The 25965-nt window shown below is 45.0% G+C and overlaps 2 protein-coding genes across 7 annotated transcripts; both read left to right on the plus strand.

Annotated features, from left to right (window-relative positions):
* Positions 1 to 380: 380 nt before the first annotated feature.
* On the plus strand, positions 381 to 19639 carry LOC141945919 (broad substrate specificity ATP-binding cassette transporter ABCG2-like). 4 transcript variants are annotated; one of them, XM_074874805.1, is made up of 17 exons: positions 381 to 679; positions 2831 to 2928; positions 3030 to 3313; positions 3887 to 3946; positions 5162 to 5276; positions 8192 to 8344; positions 9100 to 9257; positions 10350 to 10501; positions 11659 to 11775; positions 12588 to 12853; positions 13392 to 13474; positions 13858 to 13947; positions 15288 to 15412; positions 15775 to 15929; positions 16881 to 16970; positions 18223 to 18335; positions 19252 to 19639. In XM_074874805.1, exons 2-17 carry the CDS (start codon positions 2884 to 2886, stop codon positions 19397 to 19399), a joined length of 2154 nt encoding a protein of 717 aa, XP_074730906.1. In that variant the 5' UTR covers positions 381 to 679; positions 2831 to 2883; the 3' UTR covers positions 19400 to 19639. The 4 variants fall into 4 exon arrangements, with proteins under 4 accessions (XP_074730906.1, XP_074730908.1, XP_074730907.1 ...); XM_074874807.1 differs by lacking the exon at positions 2831 to 2928 and having other exon boundaries at positions 3027 to 3313; XM_074874806.1 differs by lacking the exon at positions 2831 to 2928.
* A 1175-nt stretch (positions 19640 to 20814) lies between these two features.
* BLOC1S2 (biogenesis of lysosomal organelles complex 1 subunit 2) lies at positions 20815 to 24738 on the plus strand. 3 transcript variants are annotated; one of them, XM_074874809.1, is made up of 5 exons: positions 20815 to 21060; positions 21881 to 21997; positions 22859 to 22978; positions 23466 to 23579; positions 24096 to 24738. In XM_074874809.1, exons 1-5 carry the CDS (start codon positions 21009 to 21011, stop codon positions 24281 to 24283), a joined length of 591 nt encoding a protein of 196 aa, XP_074730910.1. In that variant the 5' UTR covers positions 20815 to 21008; the 3' UTR covers positions 24284 to 24738. The 3 variants fall into 3 exon arrangements, with proteins under 3 accessions (XP_074730910.1, XP_074730911.1, XP_074730912.1); XM_074874810.1 differs by having other exon boundaries at positions 20824 to 21060; positions 23466 to 23570; positions 24088 to 24738; XM_074874811.1 differs by lacking the exons at positions 20815 to 21060; positions 22859 to 22978; positions 23466 to 23579; positions 24096 to 24738 and adding an exon at positions 21166 to 21475.
* The last annotated feature ends 1227 nt before the right edge of the window (positions 24739 to 25965 follow it).

The following is a 25965-nucleotide window of genomic DNA, read 5'->3' on the forward strand; positions in this document are numbered from 1 at the left end:
GCCTCTGAATGTGTGAGATCAGTGCGGCAGCATCACCCGTGGAGGGGCTCCCAGGGCTGTCTCTGACCCCAGCTGACCCAGTTGGACTGGAACTGTCCCCTAGGCATGATGACCTCTCCCGAAGGTGGGAGGGCGGGAGAGAGAGTGGGTGCTGCCCCCCACCCCCCAGCCGTACCCCTCTGTGCCAGGGATGTGCAGGGGCTGCGGGCAAGTCACTGGGCACCTCGTGTCCGTTGCCCGTTTCCCCCTTCGGTGGTTTCCAACGAGAACAATGGTGCTTTCCTCCCTCTTCCTCCTCCTCCTCCTCCTCCTCCTCTCCCCGCCCCAGGAGGGCGGGATAACAGCGCGGGGCAGCCCTCGGCATCCCGGCGCACGGGGCTCCGTCGCGCCGCCAGCCCGGACCCAGCGCCGCCGGCCGGGGGAACCGGCTGCCCGCCCCAGCGCGGCCCACGCAGCCGGGGGCGGCTCGGCCCAGCGGCGGCACCGCCCCGGGGGCCGCGCCGTGCTGCTTAGCGGAGTGGGGCTCCATCACCGCCGCTGCCTTCGCCTGCATCCCGGCGGGGGTTGCGTGGCAGCTCCGGGCACTCCTCGCCGCCGGTTTATGTAACCCGCCGACCGGACCCCGTTATAAAACGCCGCCAAGGCAGCGCCGCCGCCAGAGCCCCGCGGCAGCCGGGAGGTAACGGCGCGGGTGGGGCAGGCCGGGCCGGGGTGCGGCGGAGCCCTCCGGCGAGCAGCGCTCCTGGAGCGGCGGGGCCGGGGCGCGGGGCGGCTCCGCCGGCGGGTGGGGAGGGGGTAGGAACGCGGAGCGTGGTCGGCTGGGGCCGTTCGCGGCTCCGGCTCAGCGGCGGAACCGGCCCGTGGAGCGAGGGTGGGAGGCTGGAGGGGCGCTGCTTCTGAGGTGCTGCTGCCGCCTGCTCCTACCTGTAGTCTCTGCCAAGCGTTTCTCATCCTCCTGCCACCCTTGCATATGCCCGCAGTGGTGGTTTAGCTTGCCAGGGTTTATCAGTAGCTTTGCAAAAACCTGTATAAAAGGGTTTATGGTCTAATGAACTACAGAACCTATCCAGAATGGATGTGAGCTATACAAGACAATCAAATGTTCAAAAGTATAACCAGGTCTTTGCCCCTGGTATTACTGTCATCCTGACCTTTTTTTTCCTTCTGATCTGTTGTGCAACCTCTGAAGCATATAAGCCTTCTCTTGCTGATGTAACCAGCATATCCTTTCTTGTTTCCCATAAGCAAGGCTTTCCCAGGGGTGACCAGCCTTAGAGTTCAGGATGTGTGCAAGCTAAACAACCCTTCCTTCTCCCCACTGCTTTTATTTTACTTATACAGAAAAAAAATACAACTTCTTGAGCTTTAAGTGGTAGGAAGAGGCAGAGAGGAAAGGGCAATTCCTGTTTCTTTACATCTGGCTCTTGTAGTTCCAGTTTCTTAAAAGGATGACCATCTCACTCCCTAAGAAATCCACTACTTCTGCAGTGGTGGATATCGTTGGTCCTATTGGTTATCACCCTCTCGGTCCTGGGAGGAAAGAAGTGCACATGGTACAAAAAGGGTGATTGGTGAGATACATCTACCTTCCCACAAAACTCAAGTAAGCAGCAATGGATGTCTCTGTGGATAGTTCTCTCCTTGCTCTCTTAGTTAGCCTGGTGATCACCTTGGCTTTCTACAGCATCACAGAAAATCTTTAGCTTTCCAACAAACCAGCAGCTACAAGGGAAGTAAATTATTAGACTAACTTGTATTAGTCTAACCTGTTGTGTTCAGTTTCTGGAAGAGGCATGCAGTAATTCCTCTTACTTGCTGTAGTTCCTGGAAAGGGGCCAGGAAGGTTTACAGCTGTGAGGGCACCTGGGTAAAAGGGCACAAGTTATGCCCAGGCCATGCACAGGCTACAGAACTTTGGGACTGAAGGGTGTCCAAGTTCTTCACATGCAACATCAAGGCAAGAGCTTTAAACTTTTTTTTAAAATCAGTGAAAGGATCCAAACTTGGTCTCCATCAGTTACAGCAACAGAGAGGGAAGCAGTCCCTTGACAAAAGATCTCTGCTGCTGTGACTAAGTGTATCAATATTAATGGTTATACCCATATTGATATATTTCCTACTGTGTAGGCTCTGATGCATGGACAGGGAGGACAATTTCTTCCCTTTGCTCTTCATATGTCCTCCCTTTCAGGTGCTCCCATCCTGAGCTACAGAGGCAACTTATCTGATTGAACCAGAATGCCTTAAAACTTTTTGATTACAAATAGATGCCATAATTAGTTTTCCTTAATGTACCAGCTTGTACCATGTTTTTCCTTACTGTGGCATGTCCCAGATCTCTCCCCGTGGGAGGGGGAAGCCCTACTGTTCTTCAGGGTAAATGGTTCCTGCAGACAAATCCAAATTTCTCTTCCTATTTGTAGTTGTGAAGTATCTTGATACTGGTTTGACCGAAAGATGATAAGCTGCATGTGTAGTTGTTATTTTAGTCACATTGGTATCTCTGAAACAAACTTGTGCCAGCAAACAAGGTGCATGTGACTGGCCTTCGTTTTCATAAGCACAGCTGTTTTTCTTCCTGTGGTTCTTCTTAACAGATTCATTAAGAGGTTTTCTCTGCTGGCTTTGTGGGGCTGTGAGGAGGGGTAAGCATGTTATGCCTGAAGGAAGGAAGCTTGAGACTCTTTAGCTTAAGTGGTAGCAGCTTGCATTTGTAGTCTGCACTATGTTGAGCAAGATGGTAACCATCACAGATGGGCTTGGTTTTTACCTCATTAGATGCTCTTTGAGCTAGCATCACTTCAAGGACATTCATGTCTTGTTCTTAAAGGCTATGTGTATTGTTCTAAATCTGTGGGTTTCCATGCCTTTGGGGACTAGTGGATGTCTTCCAGTGTGGATGTCCATCCTTTTGGAAACTTGGCATGTGTAAGTATTGGCATGTTGTGCGTGAACTTGATTTTTCAGGACACTTTCTGCAGAAATATTTGCTTGCATGTCTCCTTCCCTGCATGTTTTTGTCTCAGCAGATGGGAACTGCTCAAAACAACAGTGACATCAAAAAACTCCATGCAGTGGAGCTTGACCTGTGTAACAAGGGCATGATGGCAGACACATCTGATCACAGCATTATTTCTGTTGGAGAAGAGGAAGGAGCAGGCAATTTCCAACGTTTTCTTCCAACACGAGAGTCCATCCGATCCCCTCGGGGCTCTGTTGTGAGTTTCCATAACATCCAGTACTCCGTTAAGCAGTCCAGTGGATTCCTATGTAAACGGAAAACTGTGGAAAAGAAGATCCTTCATAATGTTTAGTAAGTTCTTGCTTAAATAAAATACCAGAGGGTGGGAATTAATCTGCTGCTGTGAATCAGTGACCTCAGTGTCACCTTCCAGATCCAGCTGTGGTGGTAAAGAAATGACTACCCTCTTGCCAGTCTGCAGTTCATGTGAGAACTTTTCAATTTGCTTTTAGGCAAAATAGCCGGGATATAGGTGGAGCAGTTTGTTACTGATCTGAGCAAATTAGGACCAAACTTATGTGAACTCTTCTGCCAGAAGATATGAGGGTTCCCTTAACTCTGGTTCAAGCTGCAGTCAGAGGAAATAAGCGACAGAGAGCAGTTGTTTCTTATTTTCAAGAGCCAGCTTAGTAGAGAAGACACTCAATTTCTGTCTTTTGTAGATTGCTTTTTATATCCAGCTCTGGTTCTGTTCTGACAGTCTGGGACAAGAAAGGAAAAATGCTTACTGATTTCAGATTTAAGGAGAAGTTTTTAATAATCTCTTAAGTTTTCCTTTCAACAGCATTTTTTTCACACCTTACCTCTACTATGAGCTACATGTGAACAGTCCTCCATTTGGAAATAACTCTTTCCTTCTTCCAGTGGCATTATGAAGCCAGGCTTGAATGCTATCCTGGGGCCAACCGGGAGCGGTAAATCTTCGTGAGTATTTTTTTTCTGCTCCTTCAAATGGACAGTCAGCTGTTCAAAGAGGATTTGGGGTTCTGAGGGTTGGGGGAGATGTGAAGGATCTGCAGGCTCAGACCTTTGCATGCCTGTGAGAAATCTGGTGATGCAGTTTGACCTTGTGTCCCTCTATTGGCTTTGCTGGAGTTCTTGCCCAGCAGCGGTGTCACACCCCTCATCTGCACCAGTTGGTGGTCCATATTACTGCAGTCGCCTTTGGTGGTGGCCTGAGTTATGATACCAGGCTGAACTGGGGTGACTGGAGCTCAGGTGTAGGCTCTGTCCTAGACCTGTAATGGGGTGGGGAGGGGGTGCAAGCTCCCTTGTGAAGTCACTGCAGCAAGACTTCCTTGAAGATGCTAGGCCAAACCCCTCTCTGACAACTGACAGGAATATGATGTAATGTCAGACTGTAGGATGCTCTGGATCCTCACCCCAACTTGGCTGTGGCCTGATGGTGAGGGTACACTTGTGCTTGCTTCTTTGGATGAAAGCATAGAGAAATACCATGCAGACTATCTCCAGCCAGTGCTGATGCTGTTTTCTCTCCTGTATAACTATGGTAAGAGATCTCTGCCTTTGAGGATGTCAGAGACTGGCAAATATGGCCAGAGTTCACGCAGGTGTGTCTTTGTGGTGACCCTTGATCTTCATCTCTAAGGAGACTGATGGCTAATCAGGATGTTTTTAACAGCAGCACTTCATCAGGGTGGTTTTTACTTAGCAGACAGGCTGGCCTCTGCACTGGCAGTAAGGGGAATTACTTTATAGAATTAATCTTAACTCTAGTCTTGTTTATACCTATTTGGATTAACTTCCTTGAGATCAAAGTAGTTAATTCTGTGCTCCCCTGGCTGGAGAGCAGACTGCAGCTATTTGGCAGGGTGCTTTTGTCTCTGTGCATTTGAGGTTAGCTGTTAATACGGAGGCTGAGTTTATGTCTGTGGGAGGTTGACTGCTGTGAGTTGTGAGGGTCTGTTTACTGACATGCTGCTGTGGCACACCTTGTGCTGGAAAATTCTGTATTTACACCAGACTTTCTGTACAAAGAGCTAAAGCCCCTTTCTGTGCCCTTTGGTTTGCAGCATGCTGTGAGCAGGCTGTAACTGCAGTCCTGACTGGTGGTACTTATCTAGTCAAAGGTAAAAGCAGCTGTTATGACAAAACCTAATGCCTGGTGTTTGTCTGAAGTCTCCTAGATGTGCTGGCTGCCAGAAAGGACCCAGCAGGCCTGTCTGGAGAAGTGCTTATAGATGGCATCCCTCAACCTCCAAATTTCAAGTGCATCTCAGGATATGTTGTGCAGGTGAGTAACTGCCTTCAGTGGAGGTCTGGGAGCCCTTGGGAGGGAAGACTGCATAAGATGAGCAAAATATGAACTACTAGTTTAGGTAATTTTCAATGATTCCTACAGAGTAATTTGATAACTCAGATGTTACAGTATTTAGTATTTTTCTGGGATATGGAAGATCAAACTGTTACTCCAACCAAGTCAAGCACAGAGATGTTTGTCTTCCCAAAGCCACATGGATGCCCAAACCACTAAGCTAGTACGGCTTGTTCTTTGGGCTCTGCCCTGAAGTACTAGCAATGGTTTAAAAAAACCCCAAAGGTTAGGAAAAAACCCACAACACCCAAAATCTCTTGTTGTAAAACTCAGAAGTAGTTCTAGCAGTTCTAGTACCTTCAAGTTATCAGACAATAATTCTAGGAAGTAAATAGATCCTTGCTGTTCTTCCTCTGATTCTGGCTGGCTGGGACAGAGCTTCGTTCCACTTGGAGACAGGAAAAGCCAGCTGAATCTGCGGAAGTGGGTGGAGGCCTGGACCAATAATAGACCCTTAAAGCCCTGGGGGAGCTGAGGAGAGGGGGATTCTTGGCAGCCATATGTGCAGCCAAATCTGGAAACCATCCAGGCTTCTGACTTTAGGCAGATGTGAAATAGGCAGCTTTTCTGAAAGCTGCCAGCTGGGGGGCTCTGGAAGGATGCATGTGACAATACTGATGCTGAGTCTTGATCCTGCAGGTCAAAGATCCCAAATCCTCAGTGTTTCATGAATGACCAGGAAGTTTCTTGCAAGTAATCCCAGTTGTCTCTCAAATGTCCAAAGCAACCAAACTTAACCTTAAAATGATGAGGTTGAGGGAGGGGATTTTCCTCCCCTACTCCACTCTCGTGAGACCCCACCTGCAGTACTGTGTTCAGCTCTGGGGCCCCCAGCGTAAGAAAGACATGAACCTGCTTGACCAGGTCCAGAGGAGGGTCACAAAGATGATCAGGGGGCTGGAGCACCTCCCTTATGAGGACAGGCTGAGAGAGTTGGGGTTGTTCAGCCTGGAGAAGAGAAGGCTCCGGGGAGACCTTATAGCGGCCTTCCAGTACTTAAACGGAGCTTACAGGAAAGATGGGGAGGGACTGTTTATCAGGGAGTGTAGTGATAGTACGAGGGTGATGATTTTAAACTGAAAGAGGGTAGATTTAGATGAGCTATAAGGAAGAAATTCTTTGCTGTAGGGTGGTGAGACACTGGAACAGGTTGCCCAGAACAGTTGTGGCTCCCTCCTCCCTGGCAGTGTTCAAGGCCAGGTTGGATGGGGCTTTGAGCAACCTGGTCTAGTGGAAGGTGTCCCTGCCTATGGCAGGGTGGTTGGAGCTAGATTATATTTAAGGTCCCTCGCAACCCAAACCGTTCTATGATTCTATGATAGGTAACTAGGGGAGACATTAAAAGGTCTCTTTCCCTTCCGACCCCTGTGCAGTACTCTCTAGATCAATAAAGATGGCCCAAAGACTACAAACAAAACTTAAGGCCTAAACACATACATACTTAGAGGGTCATTTTTATGCAGATGAACATATAGACATGCTAAGTCATGTGTTATCCCTATAAAACTGCTGGTGGTCTTTCCACTCATGCCTTGCAAGCCAGGGTGTCATGCCACAGTTTATTATGTTTGGCATTAAGGTAGCTTAAATTCACAGTTTAGTTTCCAATGTGGTGACCCAACAGTTGTGTTGGTGGATCTGAGGATGGGGAATGGGAAGCTAGGGTGAGAGACTCAGGGTGTGTGGGGAGGGAAGTGATGGCAGGAAATTCCTAAACCAGCTTTGGCAGCAAGGCCAGTTTATCATAACACTTCACCCTGAGTAATCTGTGACATACTTCTAGCATAGCAGCATGTTCAGTCTTCCTCTTTTAACTCCAGTGCCAAACATGGTTGGCTGGCATCCTTTGTGTTGCTGATCAACTACATCTGATGTGGAAGAAATCCCAAAGCAGGCAAGAATCTGCTGCCCTGCAGCTTAGGGGCTGTGTATTCCAAAAGGGCACTAGATTTGAAAGGTGCCTCGTTAACAGGCATGTTTCTGAGCAGCTGCCCAGTGTTGCAGACCTTCTCCCATCATATGGTGGGATGCAGAATTGGCTCAAATATTAAAGCAGGGGTGATGGAAAGCCATGAAACTCTGGATGGACCTGATGTCAACTCTGTTTGCCTCATGGTTGTTACGGATTGGTGTAGGCTGCCCATGTTTGTCAGATGGATAGATTTGATTCTTACTCAAAATGCACATAAGTGAAGCTTTTCTAAAGGAGTAGTCTTTAGTATAAAGTCTTGTGCCTAAGAGTTAGAGATAGTTGAGACATGGAAAAAATCTGGAGCATCTTGGTGCAATATTCTTGTTTCTCTGAGGAGTTGCTGCCAGCAAGGAGCTGGGGAGAGCTCCTTGTTGGCATCTGAACTTGGCAGGTGCTCTGGACCACAGCAAGATATGGCTTGTAACTAGGAACAGAGCTGACTTGGGTGACTCCCTGAGTGTCTCCACCTTGAACACTGAGCACTAGCAATGTCCCTTGGCTTCAGCTGGACTGGCAGAAGTTTAACATTTTACAAAAACAGCTACCTGCTCTGCCTCCCTTTGGGTGGTAAGGAAAATGCACATGCAGTACAAAATGGTACTGTCTGCCCTTGAACTCCTGAGCCTGAAAAGCAGGCTGAGGTGATGCTTGGTGTAAGGTGGAAGTCTGAAGAGCTGAATTCTCCCCTTGACTGATACTGAGTGACCTTGAATTTTGTTGTGTAAGTTTTGAAGCAGTGGTTGTCCAGTTTCCACTGTGGTCCACACACAGCTTATCCAGCAACTGCCACTACAGGGACTCTGGTGCCCAGTCAGGTAGCTGAGAAGGAAGCTTTCCAACTGTCCATTTGTACTGCTTTCAGGATGATGTTGTCATGGGTACAATGACAGTGAGGGAGAACCTGCACTTCTCTGCTGCCCTGCGACTCCCCAGCTCCATCAGTGTTGAAGAGAAGGAAAAGCGAGTCACCCAGATAATCAGTGAGCTGGGATTAAGCAAAGTGGCTGATGCTAAGGTGAGCAGTGAGAATATCTTTCTCAGAAATCATACGACCTTTGGAAACTGAACTACTTAACTCTGGGCAGTATGGCATACGTGCTGCAGCTACAGCAAGCTAAGCAGGAACCTGACTAAACTGTACTGCACACGAGAAATCAGTCTCAAGCTCAGGAGGTAGCTTAGAAAGAGGTATGTGTATTTGCTACTAAAAGGGGAAGATTCTGGACTATGTCCAGCATGTTGTATAACTTCAGAGGGGAAAAAGTCGCCTACTCATTGCACCTTGGAAAGCTGCTCAGTCACTTCCTGGCTTTGTGGGACAAGACAGGGAAATTGTTTTTACAGTGCTGAAAGCTATGAGGGATGGAAAGCTAGGCTGTGATGGAGAAGTTCTGTGCAGAGCTTGTTCCTCCCAGAAGCATTTTTACTCTTACTTTACTTACCCACCTCTTACTTGAGCAGCAGGTGAGCTACCAACAAAGGGCATCTCCGAACACCAGTGCCACCTCTGACTGCTGTGGCCTTGTTCTGGCTCTTCCTTGTCAATGACATCCTTGTTCCCTGAAGTCATACGGTGCCTGGTACCTCTGAAAATCAGGCTCTGCTTACTGCTAGATAGTCCCTCAGTCTGAGTCAGACCCATCATCTGCTGCAGGAGTTCACTAATGGGACTTTGAAAATAAAAAGGGCTGCTGGGTGTGGAGAGTCCTGAACTCCAGAGCATGCACTGACTAGGTCTTGTTGTAAATACCTGATTTCTTCTGCTTGTAGGTAGGAACCGAATTGATCCGGGGAGTGTCTGGAGGGGAACGGAAGAGAACCAACATCGGGATGGAGCTCATCACAGAGCCACCAGTCCTTTTTCTGGATGAGCCAACAACCGGCCTTGACGCCAGCACAGCCAATGCAGTCCTCATCCTCTTGAAGAAGTAAGAGTCAGTTCTTCAGGGCTCTGCTGCAATTTTGATGTCAGCTCATTAGTAAAAAAAGGAATGCTGTTATGACTGAGTAGCTACAGGGCTCTCTTTTAAAAAAAAAAAAAAAAGCACTAGACAAATAGACTCAGAATTGGTAGTAAGCTATTTATTTGGGCCTTGTCCAAAGCCTTTTGAAGTTGATGGGAATCTTTCCACAGCAAGAATTGGATTGGAGCCCAAAAAGCAGATGTAGCTTGGACAGCTTCCCTTTGCCACAGAGAGGGGTGGAATGGGAGGTCAGGTCTTGTAATCATAATTTCTTGGTCTTCCAGCTGAGTCAATTACAAAGTCTCTTCCTCCACTCTGGCAACAGCCTTGAACTCAGATCAGACTTCACCTGCAGATTTACCCTCAGTGTTTACCTTAATCTCCTATGTTTTGGACATGAACTGTCTTCTGGTACAAAGAGAACCAAACAAGGCTTATTCAATGAGAACAAGTTCCTAAGCCTTATCTCCTGGGTTTGTAGCATGGTGTCTGATTTTGCCTGGGGGGACATCTTGCTCTGCTGTTTGAGGATAGAGGTATTTGATTGGCAAGAGTACTTGTTGGGCATAAGTGCTAAAGCACATGAAAGAGTGCCTGACAAACCTGAAGGAAAACTATTTTTGACTTTTCTAGAGGTAAATCTTCAGCAGAAGAGCTAAGAGAAATCTCAGCTGGGCAGACTTCCACACCCTGTAAAGCCTGGTACTGCCATTGAGTGCAGTAGGACCATTCCAGTTAGTCAACTTGAAGCCTGGTATAGGAAACACGTAAGGAGGGTTTATACACAGCTGTGGCCTCAACCTTTGCCAGCTACAGACATCATACTTTGTCTACCCAGACTGCAATGATGATCTCTTGTAATAATGGGTGCTGTCTTGAAGGCAGTATCTGACACAGTGACAGAGAAGGGGGAACTACTTCTTTTCTGGGTCAAGACCCTGAGAAGGTGACAAGTATTTGTCTTGGATTTGGATACTTATTTTTTGCTTGAGTTAACATGACCTTTCTGAAATGCAAAGTGTGGTGTATTTGAGAGATGATTTGTTTTTATTTCAGGCTCTCAAGAAGAGGGCGAACCATCATATTTTCCATCCATCAACCCCGCTACTCCATATTCAAGCTGTTTGACAGTCTGACATTACTAGCTTTGGGAAAGGTGCTGTACCATGGTCCTGCAAAGCAGGCCCTGGAGTACTTCAGTTCTATCGGTAAGTCTTTGGTGCCAAGAGTAAAGGCAACTGGCTAATGAGTTTAATCTGTGGGTAGATTCTTACTAGGATAGTAGAAGCTGTACACATACAGCCTGAACAGTGTTACGTTACAAAAACCAAAATGATAAAAATGAAATTTTTCAGACAACACAGAGCATGGCTTTCTCCTGCCATTGTTTTGCCTTGCATCAGGACAAAAGCCCAGAATCACTTGGGCATTTAGAAGCATGATGCACAACAGACAAGATGACACTTGTAGTTCTACTGGGCTTAGGTGGTAGACCCAGTGGGTTTTGCTACCAATCTGCAGGCTGTGGTTCAATCTGTAGGGGCTGATCCAAGAGTCTGCTCTAGTCTGAATGCAGTGGGCGACTGAGAGAGCAAAATCATGGTGTGTCTTAAGATGGGATAATAATTGCACTCTTGGGTGGCTGCCCCCTCTCCAAGTAAGCAGGGTGAGGGCTTCTGACTAATGAACAGAGAATGTGGAGTGAATTTGCAATCTAGTCGAGGTTCAGCCATGGACAATTGGATTGTAAACTTTCCTTGGCTTTAAGGGAGATGCTTTAACTAATCTCACTACTTCTACTCCTCCTCTTACTGTCCCACCTCACTTCCTTTCTCATAGGAATGTTATAGAATAAGCATTCTTGCTTTTTTTTTTTCCTTTCCTTCTCATCCCATAGCTAGAACCATATTATAAGAAGCCACTCTTGAACAGTCCTTCCTCTTCCTTGTGACCAAGGAAGCACAAGCAAGAGTTGAGCTTCTAGAGCAAGCATCTCAGGCTGTAGAGTGGACATCCAGCAACCTCTACTGAGGAACTGTGTGTCTTTCAGAGTGGGATGAGGTTGAGCAGCACTGGGAAGGAGGCAAGAGCTGTCCATGCTGAGCTGTGTAGAAGCAAGTTACGGATTTCTCCTCACCTGAAATCAGTGGAGAATAAGCAACTTTGAAGCTCTGTATAAATATCTCAGATTCACTATATCCTAAATCCTGTTCATTCTACTGCTGTAAAGTAATGGTCATGGAAACCAAGGAAGTTTTCTTGTAACAGGGTTGTGGAAGAGTAATATAGTATTAGGCCTGACCTTCCAAGCTGTGCTCTGTGCAATGCAAACATGTAGGATGTGTGTTTTTTGTTTTTTTTTAAGGATATGAATGTGAACCCTTCAATAATCCAGCTGACTTCTTCCTTGATATCATAAATGGTGATTCAACTGCTGTGGCAGCAAGCAAGGAAGATCATGGACCTGTGGACACAGGAAAAGGTAAATTGTGAAGGAGATATCCACTGTTGGCTGGTGTAGAAGGGAAGTTGTATGTGGTGATGGCAAACTTTCATTCTCTGGGTTTCCTTCAGTCTAAGGCACTTCATTATCTTTTATTTTTCTTACTAATAGATATACTTCGCTCTGAGCTTCTTTAAAGACCTCAGAAAACTTTTAAAAGGGATTTTTTTTCTTCCTTCAGTAATATAGGGGAGCAGTGATAAGTATCAGTAATTTACAAAACCTATGTGGGAAAGACTGGAAATTGCTTAATCTCAAGAGACAGCTGACAGAAGACAGTAGACAGTCTAAGGAGTAATGGATTTACAGGGCAGTGAGAAAGATTGGAACTAGATTAGAGAACAAATCTCTAATCTAGAGAACAAACAATGTAGTGAGTGAAATTTTGGGAAATATTTGTTTGGGATGCTGTAGCATATCTATGACTGAAGGGTTATAAGGGAACAGTTTTTGTAAAGCTGCTTTTTGGGGATGGGGAAATGGATCAGAGCAAACATTAATTTCCCCAAAATTCAGTGAAATAAAGGTTTTTCTGGTGCCTCATTCTAAGAATATGGCATTTTTGTGCCACAAAGAACAGGCAGATTATCTAGGTTTGATTAAAACTGTAGCGAAACCATGTCACTCAAGCTAGCCTCTTAAACTCAGAGCTGAGGCTTGAACAATTCAAATTCTCTGGGCATTCCTGCTTTTTTTTATTCAGCCTCCAAAGTGGCTGAGCATGTTGATGGGCCATGTCTGAAGGTAGGGTTTGTGGAGAATCACAAGCTGTATCTTGTCTTTCTGAACAGAGGTGAGCAGTGCAAATGGAGTGGCAGAAGATAACATGGACAGCAATGTGGTAGATCTGCTGCACCAGAAATATCTCAACTCCAGCCTGTATCAGAGCACAAAGGAAGCACTGGGGAAAGTGGAACTTGGACAGGGAAGCAAGCAAAGAGTATCCAAGCAGGAGCATGAGATTACCTATGCAAATGGATTCTTCACCCAGTTGTACTGGGTGTCCAAGCGTTCCCTGAAAAACCTCATCAGGAACCCACAGGCTTCCGTTGCACAAGTAGGTAACAATTGCTAAAAGTCTCAGGCTCCCTCTGCTCTCAGTCCCGCAATCTGCAGTTTGTAGGACAGACTTTTGTTTTCAAAGGCAGCCTGTGGCACTGCCACTTGAGTGAGATATCCAGCTACCTTTAGTTGCCTTTGAAAAAAATCTCCATTTTAGTTTAGCACAAGGACTACTGCACTGAAGATTGAGGAGTGGGGGGAAATGCTCCATTCTTTGGCTCACATGAGGAGCTTCTAGGGTGATGTTAATTTTGTCCCTCACTTGGAATTTTAACCTGGGTTATTATTTGAGTGTGCTTCTACTAACCTTTCCCAGCCAAAGAAGATCAGAGGAAGGAGAAGAGTGAAGAGGATAAGCGCATAAAATTTGCCATAAGGCTTTTAATTGTGTGTGTCATAGGTGTACATTGACTCACAAAAGCAAAGTTTCAGGCAGGTGTGAATCTTAAACCCTGCATATGCCTTAATAAGAAGTTTGTCCCTATTTACTTATCTGAAGGACTCCCTTTTCCCTTTCTTCTTTCCAATTCTAGATTGCAGTGACTATAATTCTAGCCTTGGTTGTGGGTGCTATCTTTTTTGGTGTAAAATTGGATCGAAGTGGCATTCAGAATCGGTAAGTTGGAAAGCCACAGCTTTGCTTATTTTTCTATCTGTAGCAGCCAGGTTTCAGCCACAGGGAAGGCCTTGGGATCCACTGGGACCACAACGGAGGGTTGGGTTCGCAAGCCTCAGTGTGCTGCAGCATGGTATTGCCAGAGGTCCTAAAGGGACTGCAGCTCTGTCAGGCTCGCACATACATACAAAGGAGATGTGAAAGGAAAGATAAAGGAATAAACCTGGTTTTACAGCTAAGATCTACAGTAGCACAATTAAGTATCTCCATTCTGTGGACAGAGACAGAAAAAGCACTGACTTGATGGTATGGTGATGTCTGAGGCTGCCAGTGTTGATCTAGGCTGTTTCCTTACTTTTTGACTGTTCTGTTTTGCCTTTTAGGGTTGGATCCTTGTTTTTTGTCACCACAAACCAGTGTTTTTCCAGTGTCTCTGCAATCGAGCTGTTCATCAGAGACAAGAAACTATTTGTGTAAGTAGTGAGGCACTTAGACTGTCTCATACCCTGGAGTGAGGCAGGGGGAGTATCTTACAGGCTAAACAAAATAATTTCCACCAAAGACTTGATTGCTCCCTTGCAACATCAGATTGTAATAGTAATGCTAAATTGGTCTGTAGAGCAGAGACTGAAATGCTAAGTGGTGGGGGAAGGAGGGAGAAATAAAATGTTTATCTTGCTTGCTGTGTCACAATTTATTGAGAAGTGCTTTTCCTACCCACTTTTGGTAACAGCTGTTTTTCAAGTCTGCATGTGAATCCTGCAGACTGTGAACCCTGCCTGCCCTCTTGCTGACAGGGTTGAAATGCTGTCTTGCAATGGTCCTAAGGTGGTAAGACTGTGCAAAGATGAAGGGATAGTTCTTGGAAAAGCTCTTTGCAAGGGATGCTCAGACAAAAAGGGCTGCTCGCTGGCTTACAAGAGCTCCCTAATAATCAAGCGCATCTCTCTCTATATATATGTATATGTGTTTGTATGTGTGTATAAGTATGTAAATGCATGTATATATTATATACACACATGTATATATACATATATATTGAAAATGTAGTTTGGAATAGCCTCCAGCTCATGGGATGAAAGGGCAAGAGACAGATCCTATGCAGTAAAGAAGAAGTTGGAGATTTGTGCCTGGAATGCACATGTCTACCCACAGGTTGCTCAGAGCAGCTTAATATTGCCTGTAACAGTTACTCAGTAGCTGTTATCTCCCCCACACTGACATTTCTTACCAGTCTGCCCTGCTTACCAGCTTAGTTTACCAGCTGTGTCAATGGGCATTCTGGCACCTCACCAATTAAAGCATCTTTTCATGAGCTCTATTAAGCAGCAACACAATCATAATGACATTTAATTGCCCTGTGAACTGGAGGTGAGTTTATGTCCCAAAGGTGTTTTCCCATTGTTGGGTATCATTCCTTCTTTCCTGGAAGCAGCTGTATGAGTTAGCTGTGGATGAAGTGTTTCTCCAGTTGATAGCAGTGTAATACTTTCCCATGCTCTTGGGTTAAGGATCATTCACTTTGAAAAGAGATTTAGGAGCTTTTTGCCAATATGTTACTTAGTAGTCATATAGCCTTTCATTCACTTTCCTCAGAGGGGTCTCAGTATGACTGCAGGGCCTTGCGAGATGGATCAGCCCTTACTTTACAGAGTGGGGAGTGAGCACAGAGAAAATAAGCAACTTGCATATAGAGAAGGAGTCAGTGGTAGAGAGAACAGAAACCAAATGAGGATAAACCAGACACACATGCTGCACCTGCTCCTAGATAACCTCTAAACCTGTACAACTCCCCTCCTTCCTGTCCTCGCAGCCATCAATACACCAGTGGATATTACCGTGTGTCTGCCTACTTCCTGGCCTTGATGATAGGAGATCTGCTGCCCATGAGAACTGCTCCAGCCATCATATTCTCATGCATCAGTTACTGGATGATTGGTAAAGAATTGATGCTTTTGTTGAACCTGTCATCTTCCAACACATTTGATTTTTGGCTTAGCCAGAGGTTAATTCCTATATCTAATACATGAAACTAGTTGGATCTTCAACTGATTTAAGTGCTTGGCATCATAACTTCAGAGGACACTGAGGCAGGGGCAGAGACACCAGCAATCTTAAGACAGGGGCCTGATTGACCACATCGTTCAGTAATGCTCTTTGGGCCTTTGGATCATGCATAGGTCCTGCTAACTCCAAACTTGCTCTTTCTTCCTGCTTTCCCTGTCTTGTATAGGACTCCAAGAGTACCTCTCTGGGATTCACAATGTGGTTGTTTATTGGCCTCTTTCTGTTTTTTACAGGATACCAAGCTGTTGCAGGCCGGTTCTTCTTCTTCATGCTGACTCTGATACTGGTGTCCTACACTGCCACAGCCATGTCTCTGGCTATCAGTGCTGGGATGGATGTGGTGGCTGTGGCAAATCTGCTCATCACTATTTGTTTTGTCCTGATGCTTGTAAGTATATAAGGGTGTGTGTGCTCCTTTGGTGGAGGTGAGGAAGCAGCTGAGACAGGCTGAGAGGACTGGGTTGAGCCAGACCTAAGCAGGCTGAGAATCCACAGTCCAGTAGCATGTCAGCCCCATGCCTGTCATTATAGTCAAATATGTACTTCTGCCAACTTGTAATCTAAGGATCAAATAATTGCTCAGGTGCAATTCTTGTTCTGAGCAATCATTGCTCAGGTGCCACCAGAGCTTTGCAAACAGTGCTTTTGCAATAAGCTAAGTGATAGTGTGTCGCTTCAAATGCTTGCTGTGGGTGAGAAGTGTGATGTGAGGTGAAGGGCAGCTGATGTACATTGAGTTAAGTCACAGTATATAAGGAATGGCACATGCACATCCTGAAAAACAGCAGGGTAAGCACAAAAACACTTGTGATGAAGCACAGCCTGAAGTGTCAAGTTTAGCTATGAAGTACAATTGAGCTAAGAAGTAGATGAGCAAACCTTGTTCCAGGCAGGAGAAAGCACAGATAAAAGATGTAGGTGAGAGGAGAAAGCTTGAAACAGTAACAGCCCTTAAGGCTCCCCCTGGTTTCCTTCTTGTTTCCCCACTTCCTCATCTCCCAGTCATCCTTCCTTAGCCTCTGGCTAACTCTACCATAGGACACAGTCCTCCAGAGTAAGAAGTTGTTAGCATGTATGCTTCTTAGCTCATACGTGGATGTAGAAAACCTTTCCGACCTCTTTGCAAGCAGATCAACTGGAGTACTTGTGTGTGCTGTTGGGTCAGCTGGCTGGGACTGCTGCAAGGTTTGAACCCCATGCCTGTAGGCACAGGCATAACAGCAGCAGGAGGTCCATCTATCCCAGTGCACCTCTGCTGGGCAACTGCACTATCTGCAGGAATGGCTTGTTTGCAGTAAACAGAGTTTGTGACTCATTAGTCTCTTCTGTTCTATTTCAGATCTTTTCAGGCCTCTTAGTAAACCTCCCTTCTGTAATGGGCTGGCTGAATTGGCTCAAGTACTTCAGCATCCCCCGATATGGCCTCACTGTGAGTAGAAACTAGCATCGGTCTCTTGTGAGCAATGTAGCCACACTGCTGCTTCCTGGAGAGGTTTTGAGTATAAATGAGGTTCTCTTAAAAATCAGATTTGGTTTCTTTCCTTGCATGAACATGTTAAAAGAAGAACAAACCAGCCAACCCCAAAAAGGATGCAGAAGTTAATCTCTGTGTGAGAGGTGGAAGTCTCAGACTGAACAAATAAATCCTTTGTGCCACAAAATTAGTGCTGCTTGGACAGCAGCAGAGTGAGCAGTCCAGTGGGGCACTAATTCCTAGCCTGAATAGCTGATCCCTATGGTTTACAATAAAGCCAAATATTGAATGGCCTCTCCAGAGACTGCTGTTTGGGTGGCCAGTCTGAGGTTAATCATTGTCCAATTGGTTAAAGGATTTACCATAATACCTGAGTGTCTCAGTCTTCAGTGTGGCTTCCTCTGAAGTGAAATATGACTTACTGCCATTTCTGAAGAATAAGGAGCTGGGGTACCAGAAAGCTAAGTGTGCAGCTGCTTGAAACACAGTAACTAAACATAGCAGGTCACCCACTGGTCACAGGTGGGAGTTGTGCTTCCATCTCCCGTCTTCACCCTGGCCAAGCCTATTTGGGAGGAATAGTTTCCTACCTTTGAGTAAAAATGAGTGAAATGAATGCCGGAGCTGGTGCAGGGTGATGTGGGCAGAAGCATGTTGACCGGCAGTGGAAGAAAAAGGTAGGCTGAGGGAGGGCAGGGAGATGTGTGATACCTTCCCTGTTTGGACATCACCGAGATATTTTATGAGTGTTGCTGAACGTGGAAGTGTCCCCTGAGACTGCAGTTAGCCCAGGATGCCAGAGCAAGGGAACCCTTCCCCTGTTGCCTTGGCTGACTGTGCCATCTGCTTCAGTGTGCTGGTGCTGGGGTGTCTGCATACAGCCACAGAGTTTTCTGGGTCAGTAGATTGACTCAGATGGAAGTGGATGAACAGGAGCTTGTAGCTGGCAAGACAGAAACCCATGGCTAAATCACTGAAATGTAACTTTGAAGCCAAAGACTCAGACACCAAACCATCCTGCATGTAGAACTTGGAGCAGTTCCTCAGAAGGTCAGTAATTAAGAGCTTCAGAATAAAAAGGAAGATAAACATACAATTCCAAGAGTGGTGATGTGTCTGCTAATACTCAAGTTCCTTTGAGATGTTTCAGTGTTAGCACCCCAAATCACCAACTCTGTAAAAATCTGATGTCTGCCTCTTTCCCTAGGCTCTTCAAGTGAATGAGTTCAGAGATCTCTACTTCTGTGGTGAGAAGAATCCAAATGTTACAGTGTCTGTAGGAGATGCAGGCAGTTGTCCCCCTGATATTTCAGGAGAACTGTAAGTCTCTAACTCATGGTGGTTCTTGGGCCTGAATTGTGATGGCTTGCTTAAAGAGAAGTCTGACGGTTTCAAATTTTTATATTATTCAGAGAATAACCACTCATAGGCCAGTCTCAATAATATGTCCCAAAATAATGTATTTTAGGATTATATAGTAAAACTTCACAATTACCCAAGAGTGAAGTAGGAATGCAACTTTAGTCCCAAAAATACGCAGATGAGCTAAATAAAATTTAGTTTTTTATAACCTAGTTTATCAGGTTTTTTTAAACAAGCCCAGGGTCATTTAGCAATGGAATTGCAATGTGTGGACAGCTACAAAGTTGTTGGGAAGCAGTAGACATGTGATCAGAAACATGCCTGCCCCTCAGAGCTTGTTTGTAAATATTAACCTCCCTGCAGGTACAGCAGAGAGCCAAGGTATCTCCCAGTGCTACTGCCCCATTTGAAATAGTCTTGACTATTGATACCTTAAGTTGTAGCAATGCAAGTATTTCATGACATATGCTAGAGGGCTCACAAACTGAGGTTACTGCAGGGAACAGTTCTAGAGCACTGTTTCCACAGCTTTTGGACCCCAGACCGCTGCTGTGGACCTCCAGTGATTTCTGCGTGAAACTAATGCTTTTGTACTTATCATGGTTTAATGTGGTTCTGAGGTTTACTCATAAATTGCCAGCTATCTATAAACAACAATTAGGATACTACTGAAAAATGATGAGAACCAGAGATCTACATTTGTCCCTTAAGATTTTATTTTTTTTTTTTAGTGATAGGTTATGAAGTTACTCTAGTTGTCACCTGTTTTGCAGAGTTGAGGGTAGAATAATCTTTGTGGAACAGGAATAGAATTAACGACCTGAAGACTTGTACTGCATAGTAATACCGACTTCTGCCCCATGCTTTTCTGCAGGTGTTCTGGTGAAGCATACCTGTGCAGCCAAGGAATCGCACCTACCAACTGGGCAATGTGGGAAAACCTAGTGGCTCTCTTCTGCATGACTGTTATCTTCCTTATCATTGCCTATGCAAAACTCCGGTTTATGAGAAAGTTCACATAGACTCCTGTATTGCCTTGCTCTGCAGCTTCTCCAGTCTTAAAACTGCAAAGCTTGTTGGGGCCTGCTGGAGATTGCCAAAAGATTTCAACTGACTTTACTGGACATCAGATGGGAACCCTGTTCTCTTGTTTCTGGAGCATGATCTCCACGATTGTATGATTTGGGTTTTTAAGAATTGCATTAATGTACATTGCATAAGTGATTTTTTTTGTAAGAGAATACAGTTCTCATAATTCCTTAGGTCCGTATCACTCTCTATATAGTAAATCATTATTCTTCTGTACCCAACTTACACAGGAAATGTTCAAAGGGAAACACTTTCCTTTGAACATGTGAGCTTCTCCATCACAAATGGTATAAGGTGATGATAGCATTTATACATTGATATGTTGTCCGTTGTTAGTGCCTGTCACACGGGGAGAGCCAGAGACCGTTCACAGCGTGTTGGAGATACATTTGAATTTGAAGTCAGAAGAGGGAATGAGTGTTCCTTACCAAGCAAGAACAGTTATACTTCTAGTAGCTTCTCAGTGGAAGCTACTTGCAGAACAACTTTTGCTTGATTAAAAACTAAACAGCAGTAGTGTAAGAGTGAGAAATATATACTGTTGTACTGTAAAAAAAAAAAACCAAAAAACAAAAAAAACCAACCCAACCAAACACCCCCCACCAAAAGACCACCAACAGAAAAAAATACATTTACTACTTAAGAGGAGGGGAGGAAATGACTTTTTGAACAAAAATTTGTATACTTAGCAATGGCAGATCTTTTTAACAGACTTAATGCTTAGCTGCACTATCTATATATAGTGCTACTTATGCTGTGGACTCAAAAAAACCCCACGTAGACACTGCTGTGGTAACTACAGCAATGCTTACCACAGTGACCACAGGACAGTGTAGCGTGCTAGCAGGCTCCTCACATCATTAGCAAAAGCAGAGCTGCTTTTGAGCTGTGTTAAGACCCTCAGATGCAAGGGGACCAGCAAAGCCAAACATCCTCAAACACAAGGCTGGAGTTTGCTTGTGAGGGCCGGGCTACCAACAGCCCTAGAAACTGGCCTGCGGTGTCAAAGTGCTTCTGCTGCTCTTGCAATAAATCGTTCAGTTGCGGTGTGAGAAAGAGGGAAATAATCAAACTGACAGCGCAGGCACGTCAAGCACAAACTGTGCTCTTTCCGTGCTGTTTCCCTGTCTTTTACAGCTGGTAAAAAGTAAACTCGTGCCACGTTTTACATCTGGGTATTTGTCTTTCTCCGCCTGCCGTGATGCAGACTCTTCGCTCTCGCTTGTTCCGGCAGCCGAAACTGTCACCCTGATACCAGACACCTGCTGTGTCTGATACAGCGGAAACGGCGGGGGTGAGGGGGCAGGCCCCGGATCTATGCGCCGGGGCGGCTGTCAAGCCCCGGCCCGCTCCGTGACCCTGCGGGGCGGTGGCCGGGGCCCAGCGCTGAGCGCCGCAGCCCAGCCCGGTCCCCTCCGCCGCCGCCGCCGCCTTCCCCCGCCCGCCCGCAGTCGCGCAAGCGCCGCGGCGGCGAGGGGCGGGGCCGCGGCCTGGCGAGGGGTCGAAGGCGGAAGCGGGCGCCGCGGGAGGGGGCCTGTCGCCATGGCGACCGCGGCGGAGGGGCTGCCCGAGGCCGGCGCTCAGCCCGCCAAGCGTAAGGGGCCGGGGACTGGGCGCCGGGCCCTGCCAGGCCGCGGCCTGCTCCCGGTGCGGTGCAGGGTGGGGTGGGGGCCGGCTGCGGGAAGGGTGGGGGCCGGCTGCGGGGCGGGCCCGCGGCTTCGCGTATGTCGGACGGCCGGCGGCTGCCCTGGAGCCCGGCGGCTGCATCCCGCCAGGGGCTTATGCCCGTGTGCTTGTCACCCCCCCCCGCGCCGCCGCTGCGGCCCGCGGAAGCCGTGGGCCTTGGGGCAGCCTTTGCGTTCAAGCCGGTGAAAGCTGCCGACAAAGGGAAGAGCAGCCTGTCGGGTTGTGGAAGGGATGCTGAACTGCCCCAGGGACGAGCAGTACAAGGACAGGTTGTGGTAGAAAGGGGTTTGGAAGAGAAAAGCGGTGATTATAGCTTTCCACAGGTGGGGATCAGTTGCAGCGCCTCGTGTAACGGACTGGGGGTGGGGGGGGCTGTTCTTCTGTTCTGAGTCAGTGACTAGAAATAAACGTCAGTAGCATTGTGCACAAAGTCACTCAAAAGTTCTCTCCAAATTCCTGTCATCTAAGCACAGGAGGGGACTGATACTTGCAAGTGCAGTCAGGCCAGGTGCCTGTCCCTTAAATGCTTCTTAAAGTATTATTTTGAGATAATCTTGATGCTGTTTCAAGGAGACTGTCTAGTTTTGTTACCCCTTAGCGTAGACAACTTATATGGAAAGTAGGTGTAGTCAAGTTGAAGGGGAAAAAAAAGGACCATTTAATCTTTATAGCATGTTTCTCTACCTGCTAGTTTTCCCCTAACCCTGTAATGTCTGTACCCTGATTAGAGGATCCTGTTGTTGAAACAGCAGAAGAAGCTAAGGAACCAGCAGAGGCAGACATCAATGAACTCTGTAAAGACATGTTCAACAAAATGGCTACTTATTTAACAGGTGAATTGACAGGTAAGGCACCGCAGTACTGACCTGCAAGTAAGGGTTTTTTTATTTATTTTCTTTTAAAGAAATTTGTTTTGTAGTTTGTCTAAGCTATACCTATTTAGATCATATCTAGCAAGACTGGCAGATCAACTCTGGCATGTTGCTAGACTGCTAACAACACTGAGATTACTCATATTAATGAAGTCTCAGAGTAGCACAAATATTTTTCAAATTAATTCGGTATGGTATCAGCAACTTAGAAATAATTCTTTTTAGTCTTGCAGAAGCTTGTGCGTAGAAAGACAACCAAAAGGGGTCTAGGTTAAGAAGGACTGGAAGAGAAGCATAACTGACAGTGAAACGTGCAGCTATTTTGTTTCTGAGAGCAAGGATCATACCCGTGTTTTTCAACATTCATGCTTTAGAATAAACTGCTGTGCAACCTTAACTGGAGAAAGTAAACTGCTCAACAAGTTAGTGGATTCCATAGGCTCTTGATTTTGAAAGCATTCCACAGCACTACTGATTTGCATGGATTTGAAGGGTATATGGTACAGATTACCAGTCTGGATTTGTGTTACCAGTTTTGTAAACATAAGTGTTTAACTGACAGAATAAGTGCAGAAATGTGAGGAATCAGTCCATTTTTCTCTCTCAAAAAAAAAAAAAGCAAGTGAATAAATATTCATCAGTCCAGTTGATTTTTACAATTCATGAAATTTCATCTCTCTTTTTGTAGAGAATTATTCTAATACCTGTATTACCATCTAAACTATTCTGTGTTACATTTGGCTATTGTTTTGAAATCTCTTGTCCTCTTGAAGAGTCTGCACCCAATTCAAACCACATCAACTTTTAATTAAAATAAACTCTATTCTTTTTAAGCCACCAGTGAAGACTACAAACTCTTGGAAAACATGAATAAGCTGACTAGCTTGAAGTACCTAGAAATGAAAGATATTGCTATAAACATCAGTAGAAATCTGAAGGATTTAAATCAAAAATGTAAGTAAACCAAATAAGGTAGTGGTATAATGAACAGTCTGGGAAATGAAGCATATAAGAGTCAGATGGTTCACACTCCATTAGGTGCTGAAGGAAAGAAAGCTCACTGGAATAGACATGCTGCTATACACACTAGTCTTGTATATTTCTTTACAGCTATAGACTGTGTAGAATAGCATAAGAAAAAGCGCATTGGAGTTTATGTCCTGCTTTACCCCAGGTTTTGGATCTGACAGGAAGTAACACTTCTTTTGGTTCACGTTTTATTGTTGCTTGTGTTGAGTCTAGCCAGTACTCTTAAACATTTCATACTTTCCTGGAAGATGTCTGTTGGTATCACCACTTGATTTTGGGGCAGGAGAAGGAAGTAGCTCTTAAATTGTTCTATCTGAAGAATGTAATGGAAATGCTTGTGTTTCAAGTGTGATCTGTTTCTTGGAAGTGAATTACTGAAAACTGACAGATATAATTTTTATACTTTTTTAAGATGCTGCTCTTCAGCCATATCTGGAACAAATCAACCTAATTGAGGAACAGGTTGCAGCTCTGGAGCAGGCAGCTTATAAATTGGATGCATATTCCAAAAAACTTGGTAACTATTGTCCTCTACTGTTACTACATAGCAGCATAGCCCCTTGCAAGGAGATTAAAAAAGACAAAGTAAACTCCTCTGTTTAACACATCTGAGCTGCCTGTGTTGCTTTTGAGCAACAAACATTGTGTATGAAGTGGTAAGCACTGGGAAAAGATTAATATAACAAGTTATATGGAGGTGGACTAATATAGGTATTATTGAACTACAGCTTATTAGTGAGGCTTGATTTCTCTTTTACAATATGAACTGACCCAAATTTTAAAGACAGGTGGTTAATCTTGCAAACAGAGGGATTCATAAAGTTCCACCAGGTACCCAAGTTCCCTTGGCTTAAGTTAATATTAGTTGTCTGACTTAAGTGCCTGGTTCTTAAAAATTTTATTATATAATTCTGTTTGCCTAAATGCTTTAGTAAAAAATAACCCTGAGTGATACTGTAAATTAACTTGAATTTTACAGGATTCAAAGCTTTTACCTATCCAGTCCTAAAATACTGTTATTTTTCCTTCTGCAGAAGCCAAGTACAAAAAACTGGAGAAACGATGAAATTACAACAGTCTTTAAGTTGGAGTTGGGCTATGAGTCAGACTGGTTTCTGTTTAAGTTGTACAACAGCAATTCTGTATGTTGACAAGGATTTGGTTACAGCTAACGTCAAGACTGGTAACTTTTTCTATCTATTGAATACAGTAAGCTGTATTCTGGCTTAAGGCTGAATAATATTTTCCTCTTCTGAAGAGGTTCTGTTGCTTCAGTTGTTCTGCAGTGAAAAGTAGAAGCCTGTCCCTAACCCAGATGTTGATACTGGCGATCTGTGTGAGTCCTATGCCCCACATGAAATACTCTATCTAGGAAAAGCCCTCCATAACCTTTAAAGACATTTTCCCTTGGTAGCAGCAGGACCTAAACTTCATGTTTAACTTCATTGAGCTCTGCATTGAGAAGATACCTGGGCCTTTGGAGTTACGAGCATGATATTGAAAACACATAGTTTTGGTATCCACCTATATCTGTTTGAAATGGAGAGACTAATTATTATAAATTTACAATAAACCAACTCGCCACATTTCTCTCTGGAATCTCAAATTCCTGTTGGAAAGATGATGTAAGTTGTCCTTTTATTTTTTCAAAAGGTATGTTAATAAAGACAAACTCCTTCCAGCTACAGGAGATCATAGAAGAGAATATGTTTTAAACTCTGCCTCAAGTATTCCTGCAATTATATTCTTTGACTGTCTGGACCTCGGATGAAATTGCAAGAAATATTGCTTTATCACATGCTCAGTTAACTTAGCAGATCCTTTATCTACTTTACCAGTGAATTTTAATCCCAGTAGTTTTTGAAGAGGCATGCCCAGCACAAAAAGCTTCTTTATCAGATTAACAGTGTTCCAAACTTCTAATTTAGCGGAGCCCTTCTTACTGAGCAGGTACTTCTCTACTCCCAAGTTTTTTTTTCCTGTACCTATTTACCCTGGCTAGTTCAAGCTGGCTTTTGAGTGAGTTGCAGTTGAGGATAGTACAGGTGCTGATGTAGGAAAGAAGTAGATCAACCTTCCTACAGGCTGTTTAGAAAAATGTCTAGTCAGCTGCCAGTGTGATAAAGATCTTAATGCTGTCAGCCAGCGTACAGCCACTGTAAATAGTCAAGATGGACACTTTTCCCTAGTGCTATTTAAAAGCAGTGAAGCAGATGACCTTTGAGAGCCTTTGTCATCACTTTAAGAATCATGAGTTTAAAATAAAAAATACTATATGGCCTTGATGTAGGATTTGAGAAGGTTGAGTTCACTTTGAAGACAGGCCTTTTTGGAATGGGCAACTTTAAAGAACAGGATTAAGTCTCCCAGAGGTATCCAGCCATTTGTATCTGTAGTGCTTTTATTCATAGGTAGCACACTGATGACTCTTCTACCTGTGAAAGCAAATTAGACATTTTAGTATTGTTATCAAAGCCACATCGCCCAACATGACAGGAAGAGGTACCAACAGATGAGATTGTTGCTGTGTTGGAGGAAATTACACCATGCAGAACAGCAGCCTGTTTTAAAATCTGACAGATCATCATCTTGGAATACATGGTGTGTTTACAGTTCTGCTGGTCAAGAGGATCTAGCCAGCCAGATCTAAAATATTCGTGCCTAGAGACTGGTATTTGAATGATAGTCTGACCAGTGGCCTGCTTGATGATCTCGGATGCTGTGAAGTGGTTCTACAAGGTGGTAGACTGGAAGTCCTGTTTCTCCAGTGTTTCATGCATCTGTAGATTATACAAGAGCTAAATGTGATTCAGCCGGACTCCCAGTGTTTTTTATGGTACTGTCCTTTCTCTTTGCCATTGTGGAGGAGAATCACTGATGTAAAAACTTGAGGGTGCTGCTCAGAATTCCTC

This window comes from Strix uralensis, chromosome 7 (assembly GCF_047716275.1).
Source record: "Strix uralensis isolate ZFMK-TIS-50842 chromosome 7, bStrUra1, whole genome shotgun sequence".
In the NCBI taxonomy this organism is placed as follows: Eukaryota; Metazoa; Chordata; class Aves; order Strigiformes; family Strigidae; genus Strix; species Strix uralensis.

Bases quoted from the DNA above. Each gene is read 5' to 3' on its own strand.
- LOC141945919 (XM_074874805.1), top strand. From the start codon at position 2,884: ATGTCTTCCAGTGTGGATGTCCATCCTTTTGGAAACTTGGCATGT. The intron at 10,502-11,658 runs GTAAGTCTTTGG...TTTTTTTTTAAG, and splicing joins GGAGTACTTCAGTTCTATCG to GATATGAATGTGAACCCTTC. The intron at 16,971-18,222 runs GTGAGTAGAAAC...CTCTTTCCCTAG, and splicing joins TCCCCCGATATGGCCTCACT to GCTCTTCAAGTGAATGAGTT.
- BLOC1S2 (XM_074874809.1), top strand. From the start codon at position 21,009: ATGGCGACCGCGGCGGAGGGGCTGCCCGAGGCCGGCGCTCAGCCCGCC. The intron at 21,061-21,880 runs GTAAGGGGCCGG...TACCCTGATTAG, and splicing joins CGGCGCTCAGCCCGCCAAGC to AGGATCCTGTTGTTGAAACA. The intron at 21,998-22,858 runs GTAAGGCACCGC...ATTCTTTTTAAG, and splicing joins TTTAACAGGTGAATTGACAG to CCACCAGTGAAGACTACAAA.